This window comes from Dipodomys spectabilis, unplaced genomic scaffold, assembly GCF_019054845.1.
Source record: "Dipodomys spectabilis isolate Male_0828 unplaced genomic scaffold, ASM1905484v1 ptg000329l, whole genome shotgun sequence".
Taxonomy (NCBI): domain Eukaryota; kingdom Metazoa; phylum Chordata; class Mammalia; order Rodentia; family Heteromyidae; genus Dipodomys; species Dipodomys spectabilis.
The window spans coordinates 2599918-2611533 of NW_024871006.1; the positions used below are offsets into that span (position 1 = coordinate 2599918).

An 11616-nucleotide genomic window follows, 5' to 3' on the forward strand; every position below is an offset into this window, starting at 1 on the left:
CCCTGAAACCTGAGCAGAAGGCATCTTCGGTGACACGCCTGCGGACGGGCATTAATAGAAGTATCCCTCAGGCCCCTGACGCGTCTGGGCAGCTGCTCAGGCCGCCCAGCGTCCCTCGGGCCCAGTCCCAGCCCACTCTGGCTCAGCCAGACACACTAAACTTAGCATCCACGCTCAACCCCATAACCCCCGCCACTCCCTAGCTGGGCCCTACCTGCTCTGGGAGCCCCTGCGGCTCCTGCCCAGAGCACCCACCCTCCAACCATGTCCCAGACCCAAGCAGCAAAGGTCCGAGTGACTCTCTTCTGCATCCTGGTGGGCACGGTGCTGGCCACGGTGGCCGTGGTGACGGACCACTGGGCCGTACTAAGCCCTCACCTGGAGCAGCACAATGTCACCTGCGAGGCAGCCCACTTCGGCCTCTGGAGGATTTGCACCTCGCGTGTCGCCGTGGACACCCTGGAGGACAAGAGCTGTGGCCACGCCATGCTGTCACGGGGTAACGTACCCTCCCCTGCCCACCTCCTCCCTCCCCACCTCCCACCCTGTGCAGTCCCCCAGCTAAGCTGCCCACGGGAACGCCATGGAGCAGACACCTGGCTCTGTGGAGAAAGGAGCCGAGAGGAGCAGACGGGGCCCCAGCTGCCGTGGGAAACAGGACAGCCGTCTCCTGCTCCTCCCATCGCGCGAGGCTTCTCACGCAGGGCAGATGCGGGGCCGGCAGGAGAAGGGGATCCTGACAGTGCAGGTGGACCGCAGCCCTGGTGGTCACTCGCTGCTGGCCCGGTCCCATAGGGTCACCCCACCAAGACGGGCTGCGGGAGCGGTGGGCTCCCTCAGACACCCAGCAGGACGAACACGAGCAACACTCAGAGTTGGGAGGGACACACGCCAAATGGCAATGCACGGCGATCCTCTGGTCCTAACTGCTGAGAATTCCACGCTAGCTAGAGTGACGCGTGGAAACAAGTGAGGGGTGTCTGGGGCCGGGCGGGGTGGGGAGCCGATAGCAGAATGGGGAGTCTTCTCCCTGTGTGGCCTCCCTGAGCTCAGCTCACTCGAGTGCCACAGCATTTCCTCACCCCAGCATTGAAGAGCGTCCTTCCAGTTCCCTTCCACGCGACTCAGCCACACACGGCAGGCATGCTCTTTGGTCAAGGAGACCAGGTGTTGGTGTGACTTTCCAGTGGGAAACCTTGGGGAAAGAAGGCCAACATGGCTCCAGGGAGAGAATCAGAGAGCTGAGCTCTCCGATCACCTACCTCTCTCCTCACCCACCGCCTTGCCAAAGAGCTCCCTGAGAAAGGCCCATCTCAGCCCCCCCCCCCCCATAAATGACAAGACTTCAAGGCAGCAGCCTGAGGTCCCTTCTTCCAGGGCTTGCAAATGTGACTCCAAGGTGGCGGGGACGAGGGCCCGTGTGACAGCTGCGCTGATGTTCACGACAGTCCTGAGCATGCTCGGGTCCCTCTTCTTCCCTGCTACTCGCTCCAAGAGACCCTGGCCCCCATTCCACCCCCCCGCATGCCCCCCCCCCCACACACACTGGGTACCCAGAGACCCGTGAATACTCAGCTGACTTGGAAACACTGATTCCCAGGGTGGAGGGCCGTGGCAGGTGCGGGCATGCGCCTGGCGGGTATCGGGTAGCCCAGTGCCTTTGGACACTAACAGCAAACTTATAAACAGAGGCAACATTCAGCCAATTCCCTGGGCTGGGCCGGGCAGGGCAGGGCAGCGTCTTCAGAGACCACTCCTAGAACACACATTATGGTTTTGTCCACCTGTTCTTGGAGCCGTCCGCCTTTTAAAGTCAGAGCTGATGAGCCAGTCGGTGAGCAGGGATGAGGCAGGCTGGCAGGACCAGCCTCTGGGAACGGCAGGCCTGGCTGGGCCTTGAGCCTGAGCTGGGCCTGTCTCATTGCTCTCTGGCCCTAGTCCTGCCATGAATCAAATTATCTACACTTGCGACATTGAACCCTGCCTGGCCCCAGTCATCTTCCAAAGCAGGTCCCTACCTTTTTTTTGTTTTGTCCTCTGGAAATGTCATCTTTTTATTCTACACCTGCTCTTCCAGTGCTCCCTGAGACCTGTCTTTTCTAGAAGAAGGTTCATATGAAATTGACCAATGTGATCATGACACATAAAGGGATTGTTAAGTGGCATATATTGCAGCATGTGCTTTGTGTACATTAACTTTGAGTAATATTGGGGGAAGGATAAAGTAAGAACCCCTGAAGCTGGGCACTGGTGGCTCATTCCTGTCATCCTAGCTACTCAGGAGGCTGAGATCTGAGGATGGCAGTTCAAAGCCACCCTGGGCAGGAAAGTCCATGAGACTCTTATCTCCAATGAGCCACCAGAAAAAGTGGTGCTGTGGCTCATGTGGTAGAGCTCTAGCCTTGAGCTGAAGAGCTGAGGGACAGTGCCCAGGCCCAGAGTTCAAGCCCCATGACTGACAAAAGGAAAATAACCCCTGAACTCTTTCCTCCACAAAATCAATGAGGAATACTGGAAATTATCCAACTCTAAGACTACCCAAATGCTTGTAGCAATCCAACAAGTGCCTATCCAAGAAAATGAGCGGCTCCCCAGAGAAATCATGAGTCTTATGATGTGTTAACTTGCCCGATCCTCATCTCCTCTGCTCCCTGCTCTTTTGTAGCCTCAAAAACAATATCCTGGGGGCTGGGAAGGTGGCTCAGTGGTAAAGCGCTTGCCTTGCATGCCTGAGGCCCTGGGTTCAATTCCTCAGCACCACATAAGCAGAAAAAGCTGAAAGTGGTGTGTGGCTCAAGTGGTAGGGTGCTAGTCTTGAGCTGAAGAGCTGAGGGACAGCACCCAGGTCCAGAGTTCAGGCCCCACGACTGGAAAAAAAAATTACAAACAATATCCTGGTAGGGAAAATGAGTGAAAACCAGTAGCCTAGTAGCTGCTAAACGGAACCAAATAAGGCTGGATCTCTTTCAAAGCCCCATACCCAGAGCATTGTCATTGTCTGACTTCTTTGGTCATTTCCTGGAAGTGTCCACTTGTAAAGCTGTTATCATTTAATCTGACTCTGAGCTCATCCAGTATGAACAGCTACCCAGTGGGTACTTGTTGAAAACAATTAGAGACCATGTTAACCTTGTGGCTTCCTGAGACAGCCAATAACAGTTAAGAAAACAACAGGCTAACCAAAATGCTAGAGAATGAGATAGATAGATAGACAGACAGATAGATAGATAGAGATGTGCATGTGTTTATGTGTATTCATGCATATATTATATATACATTATATATAATATACATATAAATATAAATATATATATATATATAATTAAACTCTCCATCAACAGGTACTTGCTACCCTGATCCATTCTTAGTGACAACCCAGAGTCATCCCCTATGATGTGATTCTCTGAACCTAAAGTTCTGCACAACCAGTAACTCCCTGGGCCAGAACTTGCAGTTAGCTGACAGCTAGAAACGACCTCATCTGGTTTGTGTGTGTGTGTGTATGTGTATGTGTGTGTGCATGCACACACACACACAACACATGCATGTGCCATCCTGGGGCTTGAACTCAGGGCCGAGGCACTGTCCCTGAGTTTTTCTACTCAAGGATAGTGCTCTACCACTTGAACCACAGTGCCACCTCTGCCTTTTCTTGGTGCTGGAAATTGGAGTCTTACAGACTTTTTCAGGCTGACTTCAAACCATGACCCTTGGATCTCAGCCTCCTGAATAGCACGGATTACAGGCATGGACCACCAACGCCCAGCTGAGCTAATTTTTTTTTTTTTTCCCATCATGGGGCTTGAACTTATGAACTCAGGGCCTGGGCTCTGTCAGGGAGCTCTTTTGCTCAAGGCTAGCATTCCACCACTTTGAGCCATACACAGCCCCACTTCTGGTTTTCTGGTGATAATTAATTGGAGATAAGAGTCTCATGGACTTTCCTGCCTGGAATGGCTTTTAACGGTGATCCTCAGATCTCAGTCTCCCAAGTAACAAGGATTACAGGTGTGAGCCACTGACGCCCAGCTGAGCTCATCTATTTTTAAAGGTAAAACCCACTCCCATTTCAGACCACTGAGTCTTGTAAAAGAAGAAATATTCCAATCCCTGTAAAGCACTTGCAGCGATAACAAAGACTTGGAGGGCCTGCCTATCACCCTGCATCACCTTCCAGGCATCGGGATCTCCCCACACTTGCTCTAAACACGTCCAGCTTCTGCCCCGTGAAGAGACTGCGGCCCATCAAGGCAGCGCTGCAAGCCCCCAGCTGGGCCCCAGGGTGATGGAGCTGGGATGGGGGAGGGACAGAGGCTCAGAACCTGCAGTCTGCACACTGTCTCTGTCTCCCTCCTCCAGAGCCTTACCTGGGACCAAGTAACCCATTCCGGCCTGCCTCACACGTCCTTCCTCTCCAAGCTGGCCTTGATGCTCAGTGTCCTGCACGATAGAGACCTAGACAGAGGGAAGAGGGCAAAGTCGGAGTGTGTCTGTCCCTCTAACAGGACCCTGTGCTCTCTTTGGGGGACTCTTGCAACTGCCCAGCACAATTTCCCCTGAATGATACTGAGTGTGCTCTGCCCACTGTACCTTAGGGACCAGGAAGAGCCTGTGGTTTCCCTCTGGCAGCCGTGCACCCTGGAGTAGATGTTTCTCAAGGATGCTCCAAGAGAAGATATGGGGCAGCCCATCTAGCTCAGGCCCACCTGTGGGAGAGCAGCCAACATGTCCTGAGAAGGAATCCAATCCACAGGGTTCCCTGTTCCCTTGCCCCCATTTGAGGACCTTCAACAGAGAAGCAGAAGAAAAGGGAAGGAAATATTGTCCCAAGGAGGGGTGGGGGGAACATCTGTCCCAGAGCACGGAGCCCGGTCCTGGGGACTCGGCTCAGTCCCTGTATGTGAGCTCAGCTCGTATCCCAACAGCCAGCACGCACATCTGCCCAGAGTGGAGGCTGCTGCTTCTGACCCCCAAACACGCCCTGAGCAAGAGTTGCCGCAGCAACCGAGCAAAGGCCACCAGCCGAGCCGGCCTGGCTGTCAGGGTGGCCGGGACCACAGCCCCCGCTCGGAAGGCTTTTAACTCAGAAGGTGAGCGAGCAGTCAGGGAGGCAGCTGACCGTGAAATACACTTGAATCCAGTCCATTCTTCTTGGAGGGTTTTCAATGACAACTGAAATTGGCCCTTCAAGAACGAAAACAGAAATGTTCCTTTGTGCAGGGGAGACCCTGGGGGACTTATGACAGAGTGCGAGCCATTTTGAAGCAGCAATTCAAGAGAATCTACAAGCCAATAATCTAACAAATAGAAGAGGTTTATATTATGCTTTAAAATAGCAGCAGAGGCTGTGAGTGGAAAAAGCCAAGCGCTCTGACATCAGTACCGGCGGTCAGTTCCTCAGGTAACTCCATTCAAAAGGAAAATGATTTAAATATAGAAGCTGGCAGAGAACGATGCGTAGCTCCTGCAGTATTCACTGTTGCTAACCCAGATGTCATCCTCAGCCATCGCCCCCTTCTTCAAACTCAGGAGAGGCGCAACCTCAACTTTGGAGGGGGGGAAAAGGGGGTAGGTAGACAAACAAAAGGATCAAGTGGCAATATAATGTCCAGAGACCAGATGAGGTAGTTCATGCCTACAATCTCCCCTTCTCAGAAGGTGGAGAAGTCGCAGGAGGATCACAGTTTTAGGATAGCCCCAGTAAAAAGTTAGTGAGATACACCTCCCCCCTACCCCATCTCAACCAATAAGCTCAGTGCAGGGGTTCACAGCTGTCATCTTAGCTACACAGGAGGCTGTAGATAGGAGGATCAAGGTTTAAGGACAGCTGCTGTGAAAACACAAGACCCTACCTGAAAAATAACTAAAGCAAGATAGGTCTGGGGTTATAGATCAAGTGGTAGGGCACCTGCCTAGCAAGTGTGAGGCTCTGACTTCAGACTCCAGAACCACCAAGAACAAAAACAAAGTTATGTAGCAAGATAAGAAGGAAGCCATCTTCCAGGCAAAGGCCACATGGCTGGCAGTCCCTGGGGGGACATTTCCAGAAGAAACTGGGCGTGAGCCTCTTTATGGCCATTCACGTGTACCCTGGAGGAAAAGTAGTCAAGTCCTAAACCCAATGCCATCTCAACCAAAAGCCAAGATGTTTGCAGACTGAGGGTCAAGGAACCATAGGAACAAGAAATCAATGAGGGACCTCGCACAAATACAAAGCAACCTGATTTAGTTTTCCTTTGAAGGAAGCATACAACGATGCAAAATAACCCACTTGCCTACTTACTCCTAAATCAGACTGCTAAATGTACTCAGCAAACAATAAGACTATATTTTGGTGTTGTGAGACAAGTCTGCTTACGGGAAAGACGCTGAAAGAGGAAATGAAGCGAAATGATATTTCACACCTGCATGCATTTCTCGCTGTTCTACTCCCGTCACAGCCCCAGCCCAGCCCATGGTGACTTCAGGGCTGTGGCTTCGGTGCTCAGGTGGTCCTCACTTTGCCAGAGGCGGTCTTGGTGGCTGCCAGCCAGGCCCAGGTCCTGGAGGCTGCTCGGGCAGCGGTCAGTACCCCTCTCCCGCGGAGGGGCTCTGTCCACGCATGCTACTTCACAAATAGCCCCTGGCGCGCGGGGTCCCCTGCATGACAAGTTTCAGAATCGCCTGCTGTCTTTTCTAAAATATGCTGCAACCCAGGTCAGCCAGTGAATCATAGCTCTAGACTTGGGGGGTACCCCGTGCACCCCAACAACCTCAGACTGTTGATATTTTGGAGGTTACCCATGTGCTACAGGGTGTTCAGCATCACCCCTGGCCTCTACCTATTATACCTCTTCTCTCTGCCAAAAGGCCTCCCAGCATGGTTGATGTTTGCCAGGGAGAGAATCACCATTTGGGTCTCCACTGACTTTGTGCCCCTGTAGCCTTGATGCAGGACTTCCACTTGGGCCTCAGTTTCTCCAGTCTGCTCAACGGGCTCAGGCTCCACCTTCTGTCTGTGGACCAATGCTTCATTCTGCTTTAGCTCCCCAAGGAGCTCCCCGCTTCCAGGACAGGTGCTTCATCCTGCCAGCATGTTACTCTGGGCCCAGATTCAGAATCTGGGGGAAGAGAAGCAGCCAGAGTTCCCCCACCCCGCCCTGTGCCCAATGGGGCCAGCCCTCTCCCAGGCCCCCCGCGCTATCTCCCCACTCACAAGCTGTCTCCTTCTTCGCAGAGAAGAACTGCTCCTACTTCCGGCATTTCAACCCAGGCGAGAGCTCGGAGATCTTCGAATTCACCACCCAGAGGGGTGAGGCTGTGGGAAGTCACACGGTGCTCAGCCAGGGAGCCACTGTCCTGACAGTGGGGTGGGGCTGGGGACAGAGGGGGGCGTGGCAAGTATGTGGTAGGACTGGGTTTTTCCAACAGAGTCCTGGGGACAGAAAATGGAACAGATGCTCACAGTTATAGGGAAGGTTCTGGAAGGAGGCCATGTCCCTTCCCTCCATTACTGACCTCTATCTATGAAAGAGGCTGGGAGGTCACTGGAGTCCAGAGGCACACTTGTTATTGGGATACAGCACCTGCTCTGGCTGGGGGCGATGGTGGTTGTGGTAATGGTAATGGTGTTAATGGCAATGGTGGTGGTGGTGGTGGTAATGATGGTGGTGGTGATGGTGGTGATGGTGGCGGTGGGGATGGTGGTAATGGTGGTGATGGTAATGATAACGGTGATGGTGGTGGTGGTGGTGGTGATGATGGTGGTGGTGGGGATGGTGGTAATGGTGGTGATGGTAATGATAACGGTGATGGTGGTGGTGGTGGTAATGATGGTGGTGGTGGTGGTGGTGATGGTAATGATGGTGGTGGTGATGATGGTGATGGTGGTGATGGTGGTGGTGGTGATGGTGGTGATGGTGGTGGTGGTAATGATGATGGTGGTGATGATGGTGGGGACAGTGGTGGTGGTAATGATGATGGTGGTGATGATGGTGGTGGTGGTGATGGTGGGGACAGTGGTGGTGGTGGTGGTGTTGGTAATGATGTTGGTGGTGGTGGTGGTGATGGTAATGATGGTGGTGGTGATGATGGTGATGGTAATGATGGTGGTGATGGTGGTGGTGATGGTGGTGATGGTGGTGGTGGGAATGGTGGGGGCCGCGGTGATGGTAATGGAACCCTGTGGCCTCTTCCGAGGGGTGACTCAGTGAGTGCGTGCATGGCCTCTCAGTAGGGTACGACACAGCATCAAGGACGTGGCCCTGTCACCGCCAGCCTGGCCCTGGGGATGTGTTTTTCAGAGTACAGCATCTCCGCGGCGGCCATCGCCATCTTCAGCCTGGGCTTCGCCATCGTGGGCACGGTCTGCGCGCTGCTGTCCTTCGGGAAGAAGCGGGATTACCTGCTGCGGCCGGCCTCCATGTTCTACGCCTTCGCAGGTAGGCCGGGCCGTGCGGGTGGGCTGGCTGGGAAGTGGGGGGGCCGGGGGTCCCCAGTCTCCGCTTGCCGGGCTCTGTGCTGGACAAAACCTGACTCCAGCAGGGCCGGGCGGCAGAAGTGTTGATGTCGTGCTGGGTCGTCCATTTTGCACAATGATGCCCGGGGACACAGAGGAAATCCCTAGAGAGCAGTTAGGGCAGAACCCCGTCCCTCCCTGGCCACCGTCCCGTGGGATGGGGGACAGGACGAGGAAAGGGGGCCACCTGTGCAGCGGGGCAGGGCTGGGCCTTGGCAGGGCTGAGCCCCTGAGACCCCTCACCCCCCACTCACTCCCCACCCCCACCCCACTCGGTCCCCAGGACTCTGCATCTTCGTGTCGGTGGAGGTCCTGCGGCAGTCGGTGAAGCGCATGATCGACAGTGAGGACACCGTGTGGATCCACTACTACTATTCGTGGTCGTTCGCTTGTGCCTGCACGGCCTTCGTCCTGCTCTTCCTGGGCGGGCTGGCCCTCCTGCTCTTCTCCCTGCCCCGGATGCCCCAGAACCCCTGGGAGTCCTGCATGGATGCAGAGCCCGAGCATTAGCCTCCCGGAAGCCCAGCTTCGGCCCAGATCGTTCCAGGGAGGGTGTGGGAGCTGGATGTCCGCCCCAGTCCCGTCTGTCCCACAAGAGCTGAGCCCAGACGAGCCCAGGGCCAGCAGGTGTCTGGAGGGACCCCACCGTCCACCACCGAGGCGTAGGTCCGAGCTGCAGGTCCACTTGACTAGGACAACCTGGTCCCAGATGTCTTTTGTTTTTTCTTCTGCTTATGTGGTGCTGACTCAAACCCAGGGCCTCATGCATGCAAGGAAGTGATCTACCACTGAGCCACCTTCCCAGCGGCCCCCTTTTTAAAACTTTCCAGGGATGCCCTGTGCTCATTCACCAGCTCAGGGCACGGCCTCCATAAAGATCCAAGTTCTCTCTCCTTCTGAGTAACAAGGTACAAGGTCCTCCGTGAACCCAACACCCCATTGGCTTCTGGACTCCCTGAGAAGCACTTCTAACTTGGTAGAATCTGTCTGTGTTTTGAAATAAAAGCTCTCAGAAAACTCTCCCCCCCCCCTTGTTCTCTTTTTCTCTTGTACCTTGCATAGCAAGTGCTTGGATGCCTAGCCAATGTCTGGGGGCTCCTAGGAGGGCACTGAGAAGGAGGAGGGAGAGAGTCTTGACTTCTGGGCCCTGGGAGATGTGTACAGTGAAACTGGAAACCCTGGGCTGGACAAGGGTGTTAAAAATAGGAGGAGTTATTTCTAGAGTCTAGCATGCTAAGCACCCAGCATTAGCACAGCAATGGAGCCACACAGCCCCTCCCTTTACTCCCCCCCACCCCCCCCCCCCACCCCAGCTCTGGCTTTGGAGGCTGGATTCTGGTTGCAAGAACACTAGGAAGTGAGGCTTAGTGGTTAGAGCCATATAGTGTGCTGCCATTTACACTGCTCCCCTTCCCAACCCCCACGGGCCCTGCCCAGCCTTCAAGAATGACAGATCCAGCGTCTCTGCTATGCACACCAAGTCTTGTTTCAGCTACCCCGGCCCACTACTTCCTAGGAGTGCTACAAGCTAAAAGTGGTTTTGACAGCTTCAAATTGTTTATCAAAAATGAAAAGGGGCCAGGTGCCAGTGGCTCACATCTATCATCTGAGCTGCCCAGGACACTAAGATCTGAAGATCACAGTTCAGAGCCAGCCTGGGCAGGAAAGTCTGTGAGACTCCAATTAAAGAGCAAAAAAGCCAGAAGGGGAGCTATGGCTCAAATGGCAGAATATCAGCATCGAGCAAAATGGCTAAGGAACAACACCCAGGCCCTGAATTCAAGCTGCAGTACTAGAAGGGGAAGGGGGAGGAAGTAATAAGAAGAAAAAAAGAAACAAAGAAACAAGGAAGGAAGGAAAGAAAGAGAGAGAGAGAGAAAGAAAGAAAAGAAGAAAGAAAGAAAGAAAGAAAGGAAGGAAGGAAGGAAGGAAGGAAGGAAGGAAGGAAGGAAGGAAGGAAGGAAAGAAGGGCATATCATGAACACCAAGAGTATTTCATGACAAATGAAAATTAGATGAAATGCAAATTTCAGAGTCTATAAATAAAGTTTTATTGGCAAACAGCTTCACTCATCCTTAGGGGCAATATGATTGTTTTTCATTAAAGTGGTCAATCAGAGAGAAGTTGCAGGGTCAAAATTATTGTCCTTGGTGAAAACTATTTTCTGATCCTTTATGTTAGCTTTCTGTCACCGTAACAAAACACCTGCTACGGTCAGGAGGAAGGATTGGTTTTGGCTTACGGTTTGAGGAAGGTTCTGTCCATGGTCGTCAGCCCCCGCTGTTTCTGGGCCTGTGGGGGGTAGGAGAGTGCATGTACGCATGGTGGAGAGGGCGCATGGCGGAATGAAGCTGCTCAATTCGTGGCTGCCAGGAAGCAAAGAGAGAGGTGGGAGTAAGAACAAGAGACACCCCCCAAAGACACGGCCCCAAGAATCTCCTTCCTCCAACTATACCCCGCCTCTGAAAGCTTCCACTAGCTCCCAGTAAGCCCAGGAAACCATGAACCCATCCACGGACCAAGCCATCAATAAAGCCAGAATCCTCACGACCCAATCACCCACCTAAAGGCCCCATTTCTTTGGGAATCAAGCCTTCAAGGCAAGGTTTTGTAGAGGCATTTCAGATCCTATTCACAACGCTATTCCCTTGGCCGCAATAGCTCATGTCCACACATAATGCAGAATAAACTTCGTCTGTCTCCGAGACTCCCCTGTTCCAGAAGCAACTGTACACGCCTCGGATGCCTCATTAGCCCTCCCTGTTCCTGTTGTAAAAGACACTTGTTCTTTCCAGTCACTGTGCCATGGCCTAGAACAATCCAGAAGGAAAGAGCATAAGTCTGGAGACAGCTGGGACACGGCTGTGGTGGAATCTGTGGAGATTCTTCTCTGATGGTTTAGGGGCTGGACTGAGGTGATCAAGGAGTGACAGCCACAGCCCCCCCCACCTTGCTTTGGGGTTCAAGACCCAGCAGCAGCAAGTCTGGCCCATGTCTAGAAAAGGTCAAAGAGGTCAGGAGGATGTAAAATGCAACACCGAGAGTCTAACTCACAGGCGGCAGAGGCCAAGGCCTGTGCCCACGGCTGGGCCCTGGCCGTAAGCTGCAGAGATGGAGT

General features: G+C 53.5%; 1 protein-coding gene across 2 annotated transcripts; it reads left to right on the forward strand.

Annotated features, from left to right (window-relative positions):
* The first annotated feature begins 264 nt into the window (after positions 1–264).
* Positions 265–9007, forward strand: Cacng1 (calcium voltage-gated channel auxiliary subunit gamma 1). Of its 2 annotated transcripts, XM_042665503.1 has the most exons (5): positions 265–491; positions 760–767; positions 7217–7291; positions 8283–8420; positions 8781–9007. In XM_042665503.1, the coding sequence occupies exons 1-5, from the start codon at positions 265–267 to the stop codon at positions 9005–9007; spliced, it is 675 nt and encodes a 224-aa protein (XP_042521437.1). The 2 variants fall into 2 exon arrangements, with proteins under 2 accessions (XP_042521437.1, XP_042521436.1); XM_042665502.1 differs by lacking the exon at positions 760–767 and having other exon boundaries at positions 265–499.
* The last annotated feature ends 2609 nt before the right edge of the window (positions 9008–11616 follow it).

What these genes read in the sequence shown, in the direction of transcription:
- Cacng1 (XM_042665502.1), top strand. Translation starts at nt 265, where the DNA reads ATGTCCCAGACCCAAGCAGCAAAGGTCCGAGTGACTCTCTTCTGCATC. An exon ending in CGAATTCACCACCCAGAGGG is followed by an intron (nt 7,292 to 8,282) that starts GTGAGGCTGTGG and finishes TGTGTTTTTCAG; the next exon opens with AGTACAGCATCTCCGCGGCG. An exon ending in CATGTTCTACGCCTTCGCAG is followed by an intron (nt 8,421 to 8,780) that starts GTAGGCCGGGCC and finishes CTCGGTCCCCAG; the next exon opens with GACTCTGCATCTTCGTGTCG.